This window comes from Chenopodium album, chromosome 26, assembly GCF_948465745.1.
Source record: "Chenopodium album chromosome 26, dcCheAlbu1.1, whole genome shotgun sequence".
In the NCBI taxonomy this organism is placed as follows: Eukaryota; Viridiplantae; Streptophyta; class Magnoliopsida; order Caryophyllales; family Amaranthaceae; genus Chenopodium; species Chenopodium album.
This window is the reverse complement of record NC_137859.1, coordinates 31208147-31229762: the sequence shown is the minus strand read 5'-3', so window position 1 is coordinate 31229762 and position 21616 is coordinate 31208147. Positions and strand designations below refer to the sequence as shown.

Genomic DNA, 21616 nt, shown 5'->3' with positions numbered 1-21616 from the left:
TGCAATGCACGGTTGTTATTAATTTTTTAAAGAGTTATTATTGTATTGAATTTTATAAAAAAATTTTTACTCATAATATTAATTCAAAAGTAAATATAAAAATATATTAGTTTGGTTTATATGGAGAGTTATTATTGTTAAGAATTTTAATTGGAAGAAAGAAATTTTTCATTATTATAAAATGATTTCCTACAGAATCTTCGTAAAAACGGAAAGTAAAATGGGCGGGAAAATTATTAATGACATTGTGACAAGTGTCATTTTAGGTTCGCTTTTAGTATAAGTTAATTGATGATTATTATTATTATTATTATTATTATTATTATTATTATTATTATTATTATTATGTACCATTGATTTAGGTGAGTGAAAATTTAAATATATGTGTACCACATTTAACATATGTTAACAGTAGAAAGATAAAAGACAACGGTTTACGGTTTACTTGTATTTATTTCATAAAATTTTAAAACAAAATGATTTAATGAGTAATAATGATTTTACGTATAAATTTGTCTTAATCATATATTTTTGACACTAAAAATAATAATGATATACAAAGTACTACTTGAAAACAACTTCTTTTAGTTCTAATTCTTAAATTGTATGGAAAGATTTGAAAATAATTCAACTCAATGAACTAACAATTAATACCCACATAAAATGTTTCTACACATTGTAATTCTAATATCAAATGTTTATAAAAGAAATTGACATTAATTATTATTATTATTATTTATTTTTTTGAAAGAATTGTTATAATTATTAGAAATTATTAATTAGTAATATTATTAAATATTAATTGTTAATAGTTTGAATTATTAAATATTATTATTGATAATTATTATTATGATTAATAAATATTAGTTATTAAAATTATTTTTAATATTAATAATTATTATAATTATTTAAAATAATAACTTATTATCATCAATAAAATATTAATTATTATTATTATTGAAACTTAATTATAATTATTATTAATTATTATTTGAAAATAGAGTAGAGCAGCTCTGCCAGCCTAAAGAACGGGGCGTTAGGCATTTATGTTAGAGTGGGAAAACATTGAAATATTTTAAAGCGGTTCCTCCTTCCTTTTTTTTTTCGTTAATTTATTTTTTTTTAAATTAAAAATTAAAAATAAGTAATATTTCTGAAAAACCTGCCATTGGCCCTCTTCTTCCTTCCAGAAAATTTTCTCTTTCCTCATTGCTTTTTCTTCAAATTCAAAGATAATTTTTCGCAAAAATCTTCAATATCTCTCTCCTCTGATTTCAGATCTTCGTTAACCTAATTCAAACTTTTCATCACTTTCATTTCATATATCATCATAGTTTAATTTTTTTGAAAAACAAAAAATCTGGATTTTACAATATATTTTGGAAAAAAATTTGAGAAATCTAGGGTTTTTGATTTTTTGGATTTGCGATTTGTGTTGTAACTATTGTAAATGACGATGAAATAGTTTGAATCGATGAACAGCTGAAGAAATTTATTGTGGATTGATGTTTTGAATTTGGAGAAATGAAGCGTGAGTTAGCGGCATTGGAGATGCAGTCTCCGGTGATTGGGAGAACGACTCGTTCGAGTAAGCGTCTTTCTGTCGGTGGTTCGAGTCCAATTTCCGAGAGTTTAGTGTATAAGAGAGTGAAAAGGTCGACGATTCGAGCTCGAAAATCGGAGGTGTTAAGTAATGGTGGTGGTGATAATGGTGCGGTCGAGGTGTCGGAGGCGAGTGGAGGTGTAGGGGATCAAAATGGAGTTCATGATCCGAAACCGGAGGAGAAAATTGGTGTGCCGGAGGTGCAGGAGGGAGAAATTGGTGTGGCAGATAGTGAAGTTGTGAAGTCAGTGTGTGATGATGAGGAGGTTAAGAATGTGGATGAAGTTTCGTCGGTGGCGGTCGAGGAGAAGGGTGTTAATGGGAGCTTTGTAAATGGTGATGGTAATGGTTTGATGAAGAATGAAGTGTGTGATGAAGTGGAGGTGAATGAGGAGCTATTTGAGGAGCAGAATTTGGTAGCTATTAAGGTAGATTATCAGGATGCAGTTGTTAATGAGGTGCATGCTAATGGTGGTATTATTGAAGTTGAGAAGATATTGGAAGGAGTTTCGACGAAATCTCCATTGAATGCTGTTAATGGTAAAGCCAAGAAATCCTCTATTGAGAGATATCCAAGGCGGTTTACGCGATCAGCATTGAAATCTAAGGTGGATAATGTGACATTAGGGAGTGATTATGTCGAGCAAAATGAGGGAAATTCGAATGCAGTAACGAATGAGGGTAATGGAGAAGTTTGTAAGGAAATAGTGGTGTTTTCCGAAGCCTCAAGGAGTGAGAGTAATGGGGTAGTAAAGAATTCATTACTAGAGAAATATTCAAGAAGGGTTACTCGCTCAGCTTTGAAGCCTAAAGTGGATGATAGTGATAGGGAAAAGGCGGTACCTGCTACTCTAGATACCGAAATGGCAGTTGCTGTCACTGTAGATATAGGAACGGTGGTGCCTGTCAAGAGTAGTGAGGATGCGGAGTGTGATGCTGGCAAAGATAGTGAAGAGCCTAGCTCAGCAGTTCCGAGGAGGAAACTGGAGATGAAAATGTCGAAGCAGATATCCCAGGGAAAAGTCCCGAGCAATGTTCAGGAGCTTCTTGCCACGGGTTTATTAGAGGGATGTCCGGTTTATTATGATGGCGGCAAGGTATTATAACATTAACTTACCTTTCCCGCTATTTGTATATATAGAATATGGATATTTCATTGATGAGGAATGATTGATTTAATGTTTCATTTAGTAGAAGCCGTCTGTTTTCGTTACTTTTTGGTTATTTCCTCAAATATATATGGAAACTAAATGCTCATAGATTTAGATTGTTTCATTATAGGGTTTGAAGCTTAATGGAAGAATTAGAGGTATTGGCATACTATGTTCTTGTGGATTGTGCAAAGGATGCAAAGTGAGTATTGGCAGTTGAGGCATTTACCATTATCAGTTATGTATTTCATCAATTCTTTGCTTATGTTTAATTTAATCTTGAAGGTTATCCCCCCTTCTCTGTTTGAGATTCATGCTTGTAACAAGTACAAACGGGCAGTACAATACATATATCTTGAGAACGGGAGAAGTTTAATTCATATACTAAAAGCATGCAAGAGCACTCGTCTTAGTACATTAGAAGCCACAATTCAAAATGCTATTGGTCCTTTGCCTGAAAAGAAACTTATAGTTTGTCAGAATTGCAAAGGTGAGTTACAACCCTTTTCTAGCTTTATTAAGATGTATCAATTGTGAATTTCAAAATGCATATCTCATGATGCTTTGTCCTTTGACCCGGTTTTTTTTGGTTTTAGAGCCATTTTCCTCCATGGACGCTGAAAGCTCAGAACCAGTCTGCAGCAAATGTGTTATGTTGAATCTGTCCTCAATTGGCCCAGTGTACTCAACTCGTAAACGGCGTAGGTCTGATTTTGAAGCTTGACAATTCTCTTCTGTTCTTGTAGGCTAGTTGCTCAAATTATGCACCTTATATTTTTTTTTACTCTACTGCTCGTTTTTGCATTACATATAAAATCTCTTTTTAGGCTAAGACCTTTGACTCTTTGAGTTTGGAATAATAAATTGTCCGTTGAACTGGAGAGCATGAATGAGATTACTGTGTTTGAAGTCTGAGTTTGATAGTTTAACCTGCATATAGGCTCTAATGGACATCATGCTTCTTGGAACTATGAAGATTTATATTTAAAAAAGTTTTATGCTTACAAGTCATGTTTCTTTTTCTATTACCATGTTCCTTTACATTTTTTCAATTTAGATTCATTCATCATACTTGCTACTTTAATATTGTCATACATGTTCTGCTATGAATAATAGTATAACACTATCTTAAATTCTTGGGCATATCAATGTAGACCATTTTCCTAAGAAGTGAGATGAGTGTGAGTGGTGGGCCTTGTATTTTATTCAGCTCCTTTGTACCCTTACCTTATGGACTTGGACTTCGATTATAGTGTGGCAATGGATACTTGTGTGAACTACTAATGGTAACTCTTTGTCACTTTGCTGGGCTAACTACTGTATATTGACTGGATTACATAACATATTGGGCTTGTTTTGCTATGAATTAGTATAACTTAGGCATTCTTAATGGCAGAAATTAGGGGTGCCAGATTCTCTCACAATTTGGTTCTGCTAAGTTATCCCAAAATACTCTATTAATATTCAATGTAGTGATCTCTCCCTAATCTTCTGTTATTTATACAGCAAACTCACTGCCTGCTTTCTTTCCAAGATTCTCTAGCAAACTTACTATCACGTCGTAGTGTTTAGTTGAATCCTACTAGATGCTCTGCCCTCTTTAATATATCATAAACAGTTTCTGTAGGTTGACCACCTTTTTCAAGTTTCTATATCCAAAATATATTTTCTTCCCAAATTAAATAAAAAATAAAAATAAGCTGATAAACTTTTTATCCAATTCGATTGTTTTCTGTGGATCTATTCATTTATAAAGAGGCAAGTGCGGACCATCATGTCTGGTGTGTCCGAAGTCTTTCAAAAGTTTATGGATTTCAGAAATTAGTAGAGAATGAGCCTTCTTTTTCTTTTAAAATTACCTCATTTTTTGCAAAATTACCTCATTTTTTGCAAAACTACCTCATTTTTCGCAAAATGATTTCATGGATTGCTTTGTCTCTCTCTATTTGCCTATATTAATTTACCAGATGCATGTGTTGCTATTTTAGTGAAGCGGAGGAAGTGTATTTTAATACCTGTGAAATATATAGTGAAAAAGGCCTAGTTGGTCTTGTGGTATGTCCTAAAATGGGTGAAAACTTCACCCTTTTTAGAAAATATTTATATTTTTAGAGAGAGAGAGAGTGACTACTAAATATTTTTATGAAAAATATTTATAATTTTTTTATTTTTCAGTGGGAATCTTGGGATATCTGGTACCCAATATTTAGTAGTAGTCTCTCTCTCCTTGCAAGAGAGGCTGCTGAGTTTTGACTCTACATTTCAGTCTATAGTGTGAAACATAAACTTTGACTGCATGGGTTCATTGGGTTGTATGTTGTAAGTGTATCATGAATCCTGCTTTAAGCGGTGACCTGAAATTCCTTGCTAATCATTAAGCAGCAAGAATTCTAGGATTGTTGTATTTGGTTTTATCTGTATGATTTGCCAATTTCATTTTTTTTTTTTTTGGACATGTTCTGTAATATATTCTGATGTATATAATGATATGTTCCTAGACAAAATCCAAATTGGTAGGGTATTTGTGTGTGTGTGTGTGTGTGTGTGTAGAGCACTAGAGCCACAAAGGGCAAAGGACTTAGACGAAATTTGATCCTGAGTCTTGGGTACCACCCTTCAAGACTTCAACCACACACATTGGAGGTTGTTGTCCTATAGAATTTTGTGGGCGAAGTTTTGTTGTGTGCCTTCTAGGATCTTTTAATATAACATGAAATTTTGATGATGTCGATTTAGCTATAGGGCTTTAAATGCCAAAAAGCACTTTTTTTTGCTGTTGCTGTTCCTGCTGCTGTCTTTGTTGTATCTACTAATTGTATGTGTTCCCCTTTTTTTTAGGTCATCAAAGTTTGTTTTTCCTTCCCAATTTACTTCAGCATGTGACATGACTCAAGATAGCAGCCCTAAAAATTCAATTGAAAAGTTAGTATCCCTAGTTATATCTTTTCATGATTTTTTCTTGTAATCAGCTTGTACCTGACCTTTTAGTTGGGGCCCCTTCTTTTTCTGCTAGTGAATGATCGCAGGTAGTTTTAGATGTACATTTTTTTTTTGCTGTTAATCTTCCATATTACTCATTTAGTTATGTTTACCATAATGTTGGATACTTTTATGGTAAATCCAGCTCAGGTGAAGCAATTCTTACTCCAAAGTTGCACACTTCTCAGGCTGATTCGCCTTCTAATGTGCTTCAAGGCAGAAGTCGAGCAAAATTAGTAAAAAAGTTTGTACTTCACGTTAATTCCTACCATTTTTCTTTTGTTCAGCTTATGCTTTCTTTATATTATTTACCTTTTAATATTCAGTGGAAAGCATATTTTGATGCAATATGAATGTGTACATATGTTACCAATAATGGCCTGTAACCTTACATTTGTTTGTTTCTTTGGTGTTTACAGATCAGCAGGTGGTTCTGTTACGCCAAAATTACGCAGCAGTTCAAGGATTGGAAGAATTTCAGAAACAAAGATGTCCGAGGAAATAGTAAAAAAGTATGGGTACCTTCTGACTTTTTTCAGCTTTCTGCATGCTTACATGATCACCTTTGGACACAACTCAACTACAAACTAAAATCTCTGTTGCCATTGGCATGGTTTAGATTCTAGAGTGCTCTAAATGCATTTAGCCTTTCTCTTAATTGGTCAAGACTTGTAAAATGTAGTCAAGGAAACTGAAAAGTACTAAAAGTAAGTGATATTGTCATCAACTTTGAAAATAGTAGGCAAGAAAAAGGGATGCGAGTGCAGAGTTAATTTGTTGATATTGTTGTATGTGATTGACTGGCCTATATTAGAAAAGTAACGTAGCATAATTAGCCGTCTGAATTAGCTTGAATAGGAAGGAAGTCAGTCGGATTGAGATATGCTATATACAGAGGTGATCAGTGAAAAAAAAAAAATCTTGACTAGTGTTATTATTGAGTGTTTCCTGTTACACTTTGGGAGAGAACAAGCCTCTCTGAATGATTATATGATGGTGATGTCAATCCCAGCATTAGCTTACCCATACTTATTAATTCCTCTCCGGATTTTTTCTTTATATCTTTTTATTACACAAATTTTATGTCTGATTATCCTAATTTTAGACCCAAACACCCAACCCTATATTTCAACTCCCATTTTTCAGTTCTTCAGTTGACAGGTACCACAACTCTATTTGTTAAACCTAACCTTCATAGCAAACAAATCTACACAGGCTGTGACTATTCAATTCAGTTTTCAACCAAACCCATCCCCTTAATTAGTCTACCCAGCGTATGCAACATTTTTCTTCTCTGCCCTTATTCAACCAACAGACGTACACTTTTAACTCCGAGGAAGACCTGCAGGTCACACTGGTTCAGTTCTGGCTAGTTCTATCAATGGAATGATGACCAACATTGTAGATTCTGAGAAAATGAAGCTGACTACTATCCACCATAAGGAAAATGTAGAAGTTTGGGTGGCTGCCGGGCTGGTAATGTAATAGACTGGTCTATTGGGGAGGGATAATATAGGCTGTTCATAATTAGTTGTTAGAATTAGCTTGAAGAGGAAGGAAGTCAGTCAGATTGAGAAATGCTATATGAAGAGATAAGCGAAAAAAAAGTCATGATATTATTATTGATTGTTTCCTTTAGTATTTGTTTACTCTTTGAGGGAGAGCAAGCCTCTCGAAAGCTTATGTTGTCTTTTATTAGCTTTTTTTTTTTTATTTTTATTTTTTTTATTTTTTTTAAATTATTTCTTTAAAATCGTGATCATCTTGTTCATCATTTCTATATTTTTATTTTTCCAATATGTTACACTGGTAAACCACAATGGTTTCATACAGAGAATACTCGCGAGGAAGATTTTGGGGGGGGGGGGGGGGGGCGGGATACATTGCCTTGAAGCCTTCTGATTAAAATGATTATAGTGAGAGCTAGTTTTGGATGAGGTTATTCAAATTTTAGTTTCTGTTCATTAGTTCATGTAAAATGTAAATGCATGCGTCATGAGTCTTGGATTTGGGTCTGACTAAAAATAGACATCTTCCTGAATATTAGCCATATTTACTAAGGTTTAGGATTAAGGGAATTCAAATTAGACCATAAAGAAAACTCTGAACAACTTTGGAAATAAATAAACTTATCCAAGTCTACTTTTTGACCCGATTCAATGTTGCTTCTTATACCAAATCCTCAAATAAGCTTTCATAGGCTGAAATGTGGGTTTGCCAATTTACTTGTTTCACTTAGCTGATAAATTGGCTGCTTTTGTTACAAAAATTAGGGAATATATCATGTAAAGAAACTTCAACTGTTGTCCTCTATTCCTGGCATCGATGATATTAAATTTTGGGATGGAATGAATTTCAATAGGTACTGAAAGAAACCCGTTTTGCAGAAACTGTTGCCCTTTGCTTGTAAGATTTTGAATCTTTATGTATCTCAATTATCCTATGCAAAAGCACTGAAAAATACTACCTCCATCATGGAACAATCAAACAGTTTGACCAGTGCTAGATTTTACGCCAAACAATTGACTTTCTTATTCTATTTTGTGTAAGTTGGTAGTGGAGTATTTGTAAAAATTCTTTAGTATAGTTAGCGGGAAGTGGGTCATTGCTTTTTGAGGGATGTGAGTTAGTATATTATTTTTTAACTCTATTTTAGAAAATACGTAATAGTAAATAAAATGGCCTCAGCATAGAAATAAAAAAAAAAAATAGTGGGTCTTTTCCTATTATAGAAGTATTGCAGGTACTAGGAAGGTTGATAAGCTACTGCTATGGCTGATGTCAGCTTGTGAACTAGGCTGTCTAGTGATGTTGCTGCATGGAAATATTGTTAAATATTGTGCTTTTCATATAAGTATTTAGTTTCTTTTACACCATCACAGTTACATATCTTATTCTGAGTCATTGCTGAAAAGAATATGATTGGCTGGGTCTCTGGGTGAAAAAGGTGTAAAGTGCTTTAATATTAATTGCTTTTGCATCGAGTATTTGATTCTTTACAGAGTGGTTGAATGAAACAAAGGTTCTGTCCCAATATGATCATTTCCACCCAGGAAATAAACCTCCAATTGGGCTTGGCTTGCATATTTTAACTTTTGGGCCTTTTTGTAGTTATCTAGTGTTGCGTACTATTGCCTACCTTAGTGGGCTGATAAATTTATTCATTAATCAGATTTTCAGTCAGCTCCTTTTCTTATTCCTCAATCTAGGTTTTCATAATCAGAATAAGTATCTCTATTTCTTTCTAATATTGAATCTCCCTAATTGTTGGAAAAGTGTGGTTAGTTAGCTATGGCAAGGTAAGAAATCTGCTGTCCACTAGGTTTATTCTTGGGTACAATATGATTTTCATCATAGCATTAAGCATTTCTCTGAAACATGAAAGAAATTACATCAATCATTGTATTTTTCATCATTTCAGTGCACAAGATTCATCTATGTCTTCAAAGACTTGTATCAGTCCCGTGGTGGGAAAATCTGCAGGAACAAAGGATCACAAGAAATTGAAGAGAAGAAGGTATGGATCATACATTCAGCTTTTTTCCAAGTTTGCATCTTTAAAAATTCATACATTTTGCTATGATGTCTATGAATATGATTTGTTGTATCAATTTGAAGTAATTTTTTGGATCTGATTCTTTAAAATTGTTTATCGGTGTGATTAACTCATATTACTGTAAGTCTTGGTGTGTGATTTGATTTGTTTCCCTTGATAGCATGGATCTCATCTAATTTGTCAAATTAGGTCATCTAAAACAGCCTTGTCTCCGAAGCCTTCACCTGGAAATGCTTGTGCAAAAGTTAAAACAAGGTACATGTTTGAATTCCCTTCAACGATAATTGAAATCATCCCTGCAGGGTTTTGATTGATTTGTTTTTGAATCGAAATATTTTCATCTTGTCTGTTTAGGTTAAGAGAAGACGTTCTGACACCCAAGCCTTCTAAAACCCCCACAGCTCTTAAATCTTCAGAGAAGAAGACCAGTGGGAAAATTACAAGAAAGTATGATCCCTCTCCTTTTTCTTGCTAATATATTTTGTTGTAGGTCTCAGTTAGAACTGCCATGCTTGATGTTTTGTATGAGCAAGTATCATATATCTTTAAATCACAAGGAGCTATATCTATATGAGCTCAACTGTGATGTTTTATGTTTTGTTATCATGTGCTGATTATACTTTTTTGTTGTTCATCTTATGTTCAGAGATCTTCGGCTGCATAAGTTGGTTTTTGAAGATGATGTATTGCCTGATGGAACTGTGCTTGGCTATTATGCTAGAGGGCAGGTTAGTGCAAATAGTAATCAGTTTTAGACTTCCGAGTATCATTGCAATCTTTCTGAGTTTATATGAATAGAATTTTCTTTTCTTTTTTTTTTTTTTTTTTTTTTGAATTGTGCAGAAATTACTGGAGGGCTCCAAAAAGGGTTCTGGAATTCTTTGTAATTGCTGCGATACGGTGGTGCGTTGTCTGCCTTTAATTTGACCTTCAATATTGTCATTTTCTTTGAATCTTGTTTTTTCACATGAAATATTATTCAGGTTAGTGCTTCGCAATTTGAGGCACATGCTGGTTGTGCTTCACGCAGAAAACCGTAAGTTTATTATAGCATTTTGTGGCTTCTCATTTGGAGTTGTATTGTGTTTTTGCTCAACCATTTATCCTTGTGAATGATGACAGGTATTGCTATATATACACATCTAATGGGGTCTCACTGCATGAGTTATCGGTAACCCTAATCAAAGATCGTCGGCATTCTGCCAAGTACAATGATGACCTGTGCTCTATTTGTGCTGATGGTGGGAATCTTCTTCTTTGCGATGGATGTCCAAGAGCTTTTCATACGGGTAAGCTATGTCCTATATGTACTTTATCGAAAGGCAATGCTTTTTTTCTTCTTTTCTTAAGGATTCTGTTAATAATAAATGTTCTTTATGTAATGGAGCTCATTCGACTATCTAATATTCCAGCAATTTGTAAGTGATCAAGAGAAAAAGGGGTGGCAATCGGGTCGGATAGGGTCACTTTCAGGTCTGGGTCACTTCGGGTTTGGGCCAAAAATCCCCAATTTGAACCTGACCTGTCTAACTTTTCGGGTCAGAATCCCTGACCCTAGCCTGATTTGTCCGGGTTCAGGTCAATCTGATGTCCTGATAACAACCTGCTTTGACCTGATTTTATTAACTAGTTTTATTTTAGTATAACAAAATTGAGGCAATGAGTATGATTTTTACTCGAATTTGTCATCCCATTACGTTCATTCGTAAAATATATTTAATATTCATATTAAACTGGAATCTACAAAGTACAATTTTAGATGAAATATGAAGTTAAATTTTCAAATATAGCAAAATATGGTCAATATGAAGTTAAAATTTTCAAATATAGCAAAATATGGTCAATATGAAGTTTCAAATGCATAATTTTTTAAACCATGACAAAGCTCTCAACTTGCATGTTCTGCAAAACAAAAATTAGAATAATCAGAGATTCAGAGGGGAAAAAAACCCCAAAATAAGGATGAAAGGAAATTTCGACATCAATCAATAGAAAAATAAGTAAAGGACACAAAATCAGGGAAAGAAAAAAGAACAAGTAAACATAAACGTTTTAAAAATTGGAAAATTTGTCAAAAATAAGTCAACCTTTAACCGATCAACTCAAAATAAGTCAAGCTTTTGATTGACTCAAAATAAGTCGACCTATACTACCCCTCAACTTTAAATGTGCTAATTTACTGGTGACCTGCTATAAAAGTATTAGTAGGTAACTTTTTTACCCTTTCCAAAAAAAAAAAAAAAAAAAAAAAAACCTTCTTCATCATGGCAACTGGCAAGCAACCACATCTCCATCATCACCGTTGCCTAGCCACCACCCAATACATCATTCCACCATGAAAACCACATAATAACATTACACCCCATAATAATTACATTAATTAATCTTCCATTAATCTCATTAAAATCATATCTTTAATCTTAATCTTCACTAATCTTTCCTTAATCATTCATTTTCTCTATCCTCCAAATGGGTAATTCACTACAGTAGAAGTAGAAATATTTTGCCTGAATTATACAATGTAACTCTTTAAGAATTATCCCTCCAAAACAAGTTAAGCCTTGATCACCAAATAACAATAAATCATTAGATTCAATTACAGCGTCACTAGCTTCATAACCTCGAGTTGATTCGCCCAAACTCAGGTTGAAGATGGAGATAATAACACTCGGCGAGTCGCATTCGGATTCCATTGTCCGGGCCTCCGAGGGTGTCTAGGGTTGTGCGAGGCGGTGGTTTTAGGTGGTAATTTCGGTGATGGAGTTGTGAGGGAGCGGTGGTTTCAGGCATGGGGTGTATGGTGGTTTCAGGAGTGGTTAAGGGAGGGAATGGTGGGGGACTGAGGGAACGGGGTTGAAGGGGATCCGGGGAGTGATGAAAAACTTGTAGCCGGTGGGGGGAGCGGCAGTAGGGTAGCTCGGAAGCTGGAGGAGAGAGGGTTTTTTTTTTTAAAAAATTAATTTTTCCTTAATTTTTTTGATTTAATTAAAAAAAATTAATTTAGTAATTAATTAACATGGATCAACCACATTAGGACACGTGGCGGAATTACCTAAACAACCGGATTACCTTATAACTCAATAGGTTATTGACTCATTTTGAGCAGATATGCTATAAAAGTCGACTTATTTTGAGTTAATTGAAAACTTGACTTATTCCCAAAATTAAAACTAAACAACATTAAAAAGAACAATGTGAGTAAAAACGAAGTTTTACCATAAGTTGATGAAGATTTGAGTACAAAAAATCTGAGGATCGTACTTAAAGTTTAGAAGAATTGATGAGAGAAGTAATGAGAGATGTAGAATGAAAGATGTGGGCATGTGGTAGTGGGTAGAGAAATGAAAATTGTAACGATGTGATTATCTTCGTTTTGCTATGTGTTGCTTGCATTTGTAGTTATCAAAGCTTTTTCATGAACTGATGAAAACTTTATACAACGATTTGATGAATTTGTAAACATGGGAAGTATCCCTTAGAAATCATGAGAGGACGATTTATTATTACTATCTTTGAAAGTCCATTCCATTTCATGCCTGTTTTTTTTCTCCTCTCCTGCTGAATTTTTGTACTCACAGGAGTTAGAACTTAAAAGGATAGTACATGCATCCAAACTTTTGTGTATTTGTTTAGACATGATGGCATCAAAAAGTAGATATGCAAAAAGTACTAATTAATGGACCAGCCCAGTTATACTAATGGATAATGTTTATGTGATTGCCTAATGAGAGCCTCTTATTGTGTTTGTCTCTCTTGGTATGATTTTGAACATTTCATGTTTTTTCGATTGATAAGACCCTTAGTAAATATAAATCCATCATTGACATTGCCCTAAATTTTTTTTTTTTAAATTACACTTGTATATGGATGAAGTGTGGACTTGGTTTGTATACCTCAGTTGTAAAAGAGAGGCTGTTTGCATGCACTACTTGAGAGGTTGTTTTTTTTTCGTTCTGTTATGTTGTGATACTGATGTTCATCTTCCTTTCATTAGTTGGTGTAGTTGTTTCATTCTAACTATCACTGGTCAAGTATTCATGACTTTCGGTTTCCTTCCTAACAGTTAAATGGATGTGTTTAGTACCTTTATGTGATGGTATTAGCCATATAGTGACTTGACTTGTATAGTTGTTGTGTTTTGTGCTTTTATATTTTTTTAAATGCAGAGTGTGCATCTTTGCCAAGCATACCTCGTGGAAAATGGTATTGTAAATACTGTCAGAATATGTTTGAAAGGGAGAAATTTGTTGCGCATAATGCTAATGCGCTTGCTGCTGGAAGAGTTAGTGGAGTTGATTCTATAGAGCAGATAACAAAGCAGTCCATTCGAATTGTCAACAACCTTGCATCTGAAGTTAGTGCCTGCATATTGTGCAGGTACTACCAATCTTTCTGTTCGTGTTTTTAGATGATCTTTAACATGCAAGTGCAAGTAAGCTTATTTGAGAAGGGTCAATGGTGATTACTTTTTAGTTTTTTGTTCAGTTTGCATTTTACATCCCTTTTCACGTGTGTTATACATGGATGTGGACATTGTGGAGTCAAACAAATGCTATGTCAACCTGATAATATAACTTGTTGAGGCTATTTTTTGATAAGTTGTGGCTTGTGGGAGGAGTGGCATGTGTGGATGAGTTGGTTTTGTAAATGCTACATCTGTGCACCTGTCTGGCTGTAAGTTGAGGCCAAAATGAATTTTTGATCATAACTTAAAGCTGAATGTTAGAATTAAGCTTCCATATTTTGGGTTTCTCATGATTTGAAGTGATTTTCCTGTAATTAGGATCTTAAATTGTTTGTATTTCATAATTTTGGGTTGTTATGTATGCATGCCTCTAATTTTGCTCTCTTTAAAAATTGATCTTATGTATGCTATAGTGAATTTAACTCTAGTTTTCTGCTACAGAGGTTTTGACTTTTGCAAGACAGGATTTGGGCCTCGTACAATTATCCTCTGTGACCAGGTATCTTTCTCATTTCATTGTTTTATTTTGTGCCTATACCATTACTGTTAACTTAGTGGTCCAAGCATGGCTTAGTTTGGGTTAAATCGTTAGTATGAGCTTGGCTTTAAATTTCGGATGTGAACTCAATGACAGTGGTGTTACTACTTTTGTGGGCCATGTGAACAGTTTGCTGTGTTGAGACCTGCGACCAAATATCTCAGTCTCATTATGCTTAAAAATACTTACAATGCAGTGATGCTGTTGGGGATTAATACCATGATTCTGGGCATGTCTGTTCAGTTGGGTGCCTGCTTTTCTTCACTCTTTGTTTTTATATTAAAACAAAATTGTGAAATACCCTCAAATCATATGCACAATGACATTCTGGCCAAGATTTTGCTCAAATGGCCATATGGACTTGGTGGCATGTTGCAATTCTCAAGGATTTATATATGTATTATCATTTTTAGTCCAAGGTTAATATATTTTGTGCGTAATATCCCCTAATTGTGTATTTGTATCCGTCGATCTTCTGTGATATACCAAGGAAGGAAAAGAATCTTCCTTAGAGACCAAACTGAAGCATATGGCAGTTCTCTAGGTTTTTAAATTTTTTTTATAAATCTATTCTAAACCTGAGCTTTCTTTTGTTTTGGGTATAAATTTTCCTAATAGCGTACTTGTATCCTTCATTTTTTTGAAATATTCCATGGGAAGAAACAAACTTTTTCAGCATCCTAACCTTGGGAAAGTGGATGACTGATCCTCTTTGACTTCATAGCTTGCCATGTGACTCATGCCCTTCCATCAACTGCCCCTTGTGTGTCATTACCTTCTTTTTGTGCTGGCTTTTCTTTCTCCTTTTTTTTTTTTTCCCCTCCTCACTTTTTTCTCTTTTATTTTTTAGTTCTTCTTTGCTACCTCCGTTTCTTATTATTTGCAATGATTTTACATAAAATTTGAGTAGAAAATGTCTAATAGTTGCAAATAATATGAAACAGAGATAGTATATGCTTTGGAGAAATGTTCATGTCGGAAGCTAAAGCTGCCTTCTTGTGCAGAATCCTCTACCATTGGGGAGCAAGTGCTCAAAATTTCTTTTCCCTTTAAGGCCTTGCTCAGATTGGTATCCCCTTTTTTTTTTTCTTTTTTTTTTTTTTTTGGGGGGGGGGGGGGTTTAATAGGAAATCGGTTGGGCGTGTCAGGGAAATAATTTTAGAGTAATTTTGACTTGTGTTTGGTGTCATGGTTTCTATCTCTCAAATGATAGGCTGAAACCCTTGTATAGCGATCCAAGTGGAATTGATGCAACAAACTCCTTAACTGCTTTACATAGATACAACGTTAGAGGAAAAGAAAAATTCATTTTCGTGTGGCCCAAAAAAATATAAAACTGGATTTCCAAGTGGAAATTAATTTGAGAAAGATTTAGAACTCTTAAAAATGCAAGCAAAATGTAATTAGTAGAAGTCAAAATTCTCGAAAATCAAATCATCAAAAAGAAACAATAAAATCAGAGCAGATAAACTTGAACTCAGAAATGATAAATTATCAAAGATGAAAGTAATGGTTTAAAAAGACTTCAACCATGGAGGATCCATGATCCTTGTAAATACAAAAAAGAAAAAAGAAAATTAATTGAAGGAAAATTTCACATTTGCTACCAGCAAAAAGACCCTAATTCACATTTACTACCGCTTTAATTTTTTATTTTAAATTGCTACCACCTAAATCTGCATTTTTTAAAAATCACTACCACTTAACGAACACCGTTAGTATAACCGTTACCACCACCCAACCACCATCCAGCCACCACTCCTTCCCACCCACCAGCTGCCAATCCACCACCACTCCTCCCCATTCCTCCAATCCACCACCAACTCCCACCGCCACTCCCAATCCACCACCACTCCTCCCCATTCCTTCACCCAATCCACCACCACTTCTCCCCATTCCCCTGCTCCTTCACATCAACACCAATCGGCACCAACACCCAATCCCGACCACCGCACACAGGCACACAGCAGTCGAACCCAAATTCGCAACCCCATCCCCGTAACCCCAGCAATCGGCTCACAGCAATCGCAGCCCCCAACGACAGTCGGCGCCGGCGCCGCGTTCGCAACCCCGTTCGCAGCCCCCTCCCCACGAAAATCTGCTCGATCCCAGCCAAAAACCCCAATTGAGCAAATCTCAAACCCCAATTCAATTAAGCATGTGGGTGACGAGAATGGAGAATGTGGGTGAAAGAGAAGGAGGAAGAGCGGTTTTTGAGGAGTTTTCCGGTGGCGAGGTGGAGTATAATTGGTTGGAAGGGACGGATTCTGGTGGGAGGAAGGGGAAAGAGGTGGTTTTGGTTCGAGGTTGGCGTCGGGGCAGCGAGAACGGGGAAAGGGAAGGGGGTTCATTGGCTGCGCAGGGGTGGGGGAAAGGGAGGGGGGTGGGTTCGCGTCGGCCGCTGGTAGGGGGGGAAGGAAGGGGTGGCAGTTGAGGGGTGGCAGGGGAGGGGGGAGGGTGGTTATTATTTTTTAATTTTTTTAAAATTTTTTAATTGTTTTTAATTTTTTTTTTAATAAACTTAACGGAAATCCTAACGGATTCCGTTAAGTGGTAGTGATTTTTGAAAAACACTGATTTAGGTGGTAGTAATATAAAATAAAAAATTAAAGGGGTAGCAAATGTGAATTAGGGTCTTTTTGCTGGTAGCAAATGTGAAATTTTCCTTAATTGAAACCAAAACATCAAAATTTGTACTCACCATGAAGGCATGAAGGGTTGAGGGTTAAAGATAAGAGGAAGGAAGAGATGAGAAAGAAAAGAATGAAGATGGTATCAGACAACAAGTCAAAATAGCCAGAGGAGGAATAGATGAAGTCAAAATGACGTGTTTAATAAAATGATGTGTTTAATAATCAGGGCATAGTTAGGATTATTAGAAAATAAACGTTAGTTGGGATTATTGTAGGTAAATCGCCCATAGGGATTATCAAAGTGTAATTTTCCTAAACAATAATGGTTCTTTGGGAATGAAAAGCCCAAAAAATTTACCTTTATGGCTTTATCTAGGTGGATATTTCAATCTCACAATAAGTATCCCCTTATTTACTCATTGCTCACTGTCCAGACGACCTCTTAGACTTCCTGGATTAATTTTTGAATTTATTGTCTGACTTGATTTCATTTAGGGTATCACTCTTTGTTGCTCTCATATGAGAGAGTGATATGCATTTGCAATATTGGCGCCCTCCCTGTCAAAGAGGCTCGTTAGTTAGAATATGCATTATATTTTCTGGATCAATTCTTAAAGCAATTTAGTCTGTTTAATTTGTATTCATTGAGGGTAACAATCCTTGTCACTTTCATATGAGAGACTGATTCGTATATTTTCTGTATTGACGAGGGAGGGGTGTAGTTTTCATGAATTTGCTGAAGTCGATAGTAAATTGCAGATCAGATGGAAAAAAAGGTTCTGAGTGTGAAAAAACAATAGCAACTGTTGGGGGTTGAAACCAACATGGTGCCCAACTAGGTAGTAAACATATACACAAGTGTGCTTGGGGATGTGGGACATTTTTCTATGCCTGTTTATGTGCCTGCTTTTGTAAATTCACATCAGACTGGAGTTCCTTCAATTAGAATAATTGAATGTCAAACAATCACCTAATAAAAAATCGTGAATATAATGCTTTTGAAGTAGAGGCCGTAGTATGATATCTATTGAGTTTTCCTTTACTCTTTGATCGAGCTGTTTGCTTGTTTAAAATTAATTTTGATTTTTGAATTCTTCTCTTGTCAGTGTGAGAAGGAGTATCATGTTGGTTGCTTAAAGGATCATAATATGGCAGACCTTACGGTATGCATCCATCCAATAATATCATACGCATTTTATGAATTTTCTCCCCCTTTTCTTATCTGCAATTTGATTCAAGTTTGAGATGATGGTGTCATCATGGTTCAGGAATTGCCAGATGGGAAATGGTTTTGTAGTATGGATTGTAGAAGGGTTGAATCTTCTTTGCAGAATCTTCTGGTTCGAGGAGTTGAAAAGCTTCCTGAATCTCTTGTGGATATCATCCGGAAAAAGAACATGCACATTGGTTCTGATAGTGGATCTGATTTGGAAGTAAGCTGGAGACTGCTCAGTGGAAAGATTGCATCTCCTGAAACTAGACCTTTGCTCTCGCAGGCTGTAGCTATTTTCCATGTAAGGCTTTTAGGTGCCTTTATGAAGAATGTCTAGATTACTATAATAATATTGTTTTGTGTTGACTTTATGTTTCATATGTGTACTTGTGTAGTATGACTATGGAAAATTAATCGTATTCTATCTTCAAGAATAGAAATTTGGGCTTGTGCTTCTTTTTAAAATTTCAAATTGTATATGATTATGGTAATGATGATATAGGTGTTTTTTTTTTATTAAATAATCTTTCTTAGTTCCTAAGCTCTTTCCTTCATCCTTCAGGAATCTTTTGCCCCAATCATTGATGTGGTGTCTGGACATGACCTTATACCTGCTATGGTTTATGGGTAGGCACTTTTCCCTTTTAAAATTAGTTCCAATTGCTGCATTATGTAGGTAAAACTTAACCTAACACGATTGCTTTGTTTAATTCAATTCTTTCTGACAGGAGGAATGTGGGTGGCCAAGAATACGGAGGGATGTACTGTGCTGTGTTAACCGCCAAGTAAATAAGCTCTCTTCGTTTTTCTACTCAAAACATTATGAAATTGTGACCTTTTGGCAACTTGACTTTCTTTCCTCACTACGTGCAGCAAAGTGGTTGTATCAGCTGGAATATTCCGAATATTTGGTCCAGATGTTGCAGAGCTCCCGTTGGTCGCAACAAGCAGTGGAAATCATGGCAAAGTAAGTAGTCTACTTTGAGATAATGACATATCTAAATTTTCTGTGCCCTTTGGTATGGGATCACCTCCACTAGTAATGAACTAATGATATTCATTCATTAAATTTAGGTTTTTTTAATATTGATCTGTTGCTGGTGTGACACTACAAGTCTAAGTATGTTTAGCTTTGCCCCCACAATATCTCCAACTACATTTGAAATTTCAAGTATCAATAAAGTAATTACTTCATCTGTTTTATTCAGCCACGCTTGGCAATGCATTACTAATTAAACCATTAAATTGTTACTGGTACACAATTATAGATTTTAATGGTCGAAACTATGTCTTGTCATGCATGAAAAGTGCTTGAGGGAGTTGTAAAGACTAGTCAGAGAAATTTAAGAGAAAAAAAGTCCTTGGTGCTGCCTAAAGTAAACACACGAGTGATTAGGGAAGGTATGGGGGTCTAGATCAAATGGTCAAAATCCCCTTATGTTGGATTAGCTTAGCTGTATTGGTTTAGAAGTGGTATTGTTTTCTATCAAGGGCCCTGTTCTTGGTACATTTTAGCTCTGTTTCTTGTGTCTTATCACTTTTTCATTGTTTTAAAAATCAACTTCTCTTATTGATACACTTGAGCATTAGGCTGCCTTGAACCATAATAAGCGTCACTTTTTGCATCCTACATTCTTGGCTCTTTTTAAAGTATCCTAACCCACTTTTTACAAGTTTGCTCCTCCTATGACACTCTTCTATATCCTCATCTTTATTCATAAGACATGCTATCTCTGGAGGCATTGTCACCTTAATTTATCAATTGCTTTATAAACCAGTTTTACATGCTATTATTTGGTTGCTTCCAATTCAGTTAAAGTAGGCATCTCTTTTACTCGAATTCATCCTTGAACTGGTGATATTGCACCTTCATAAGTTAGGCATTTCTTGATAAAGTGATTAGGCTTTCTGAATGTTCATCAAACCTTCTTGTAGGGTTATTTTCAAACACTATTTGCATGCATCGAGAAACTCTTGGCGATCCTTAAAGTTAAGACCATAGTGCTTCCAGCAGCAGAGGAGGCAGGATCTATCTGGACAGATCGTTTTGGTTTCACAAAGATGACGCTTGACCAGGTAAAACTTTCTGAATGTCTGCATATTAATCCCCAATCTTCTACTGTTTTGACATTAAATAACAATGCTTACTATTGCTGCAGCTTCGTGAATTGAAGAGAAATTTTTGGTCATTAGTACGTTTCCAGGGAACCTCTATGCTTCACAAGTTGGTTCCAGATTGTCGTGAATCTGAAGGTCTAGCTGATAGTTAGCTTGTAAATTAGCAGAACTTGGTAGAAGACCACATTTTGGGAATCCAATTTATCCGTATACAGGCAGGGATTGCATTTTTCGTTGATTATAGAGTAGATTTCCAGTTTTAGGATCAGTTTTTCTTAAAATTTATGCAGAATGGTTTAATTATGAGCATATTCTGTATAATTTATTTTTTTACCTTTTAACGGCAGCAAAAGCTCTGTAATTAAATATGCTTTTAAGCTATTTGACAGTTAAGGTTAGTTTTTACAGTAAAATGAAAAGAAAGAGGAATGAAGGGTAGGGGGAGAGCTAATGGATGGGCTGTATTATATGTTTAATCTCCTGGATTGTGGAATGGAGTTGTTTTATCTCCTATAGTTTAAAAATAGTGCAAAAATTTTGTTCAGCTGGTCAGCAATTTTTGAGCCTATGATAAAGCTGTGTTTTGCTGTGCAAAAAGCTGATAACTGTTGCATGGGTCAACTGAATTTATTTATTTTTTTTGAGTATGGTTCATAATGCGTATTTGTCCTGTTTTACTTTTATAAGTAGTACTTTAAAACATAACTGTATTAAAGTATTTGTATGTTTTATATAAAATACAAAAAATTTAGTACTTAAAAATTGAACATTGTAATGAATCAAACAGGTATGACGACTAAATTTTTCTTTATTTTTGGAAAATTGATTTCATTTGTAATCAGACAATAAAAAAGAAACGGAGTAAATTATTATTTTATTTTTCTATATTAGTGGGTACAAATTTCTTATAGATGATAATTTAAGAAAGCTAGCGTAGGCCATAAATATAAGTACCAAGTATGAGCTAGTTTTCTTCCAAATGAAAAAAAAAAAATAAATAAAATTGAGTGTTAGTGTGTTAACAGTTGAGATTTACATTAAGATCCATTTCAATAACTTTCATTATCACCACTTACTAATCAGGACATCAAGAACTTATTCGGGGTGGTGAAGCAGGGAAGCGGGGACTCATTCATACGAAGAGATTCCGTTGTACTGTGGCCTCTATGGGCAGGCATAGAGATTTTACCTACTTTGGTGATTGATTTTAGGTGTGTAGGGGTGCTGCTTGTGCTAATGTGTTACTTCAATTCAATAGATAGGTGGGTAAGTTGGGGTGGGGGAGTGGGAGTGGGTTTGGGGGAGCATGCTTACATGGGATCAAGGGCTTAGGAGTAAGTTGGCAAAAGTAGCTTAGGGT

General features: G+C 35.1%; 1 protein-coding gene across 2 annotated transcripts; it reads left to right on the top strand.

The window, feature by feature from the left end:
* Window positions 1-1182: 1182 nt before the first annotated feature.
* On the top strand, window positions 1183-20865 carry LOC145617475 (uncharacterized). 2 transcript variants are annotated; one of them, XM_081672177.1, is made up of 23 exons: window positions 1183-2700; window positions 2885-2956; window positions 3040-3244; window positions 3351-3459; window positions 5593-5676; window positions 5879-5977; window positions 6153-6245; window positions 9155-9250; window positions 9479-9544; window positions 9644-9736; window positions 9936-10017; window positions 10133-10192; window positions 10273-10325; window positions 10412-10578; window positions 13456-13666; window positions 14196-14253; window positions 18032-18088; window positions 18194-18439; window positions 18701-18765; window positions 18867-18923; window positions 19012-19105; window positions 20074-20214; window positions 20298-20865. In XM_081672177.1, exons 1-23 carry the CDS (start codon window positions 1525-1527, stop codon window positions 20406-20408), a joined length of 3495 nt encoding a protein of 1164 aa, XP_081528303.1. In that variant the 5' UTR covers window positions 1183-1524; the 3' UTR covers window positions 20409-20865. The 2 variants fall into 2 exon arrangements, with proteins under 2 accessions (XP_081528303.1, XP_081528304.1); XM_081672178.1 differs by lacking the exon at window positions 5593-5676 and having other exon boundaries at window positions 20298-20864.
* Window positions 20866-21616: the final 751 nt, after the last annotated feature.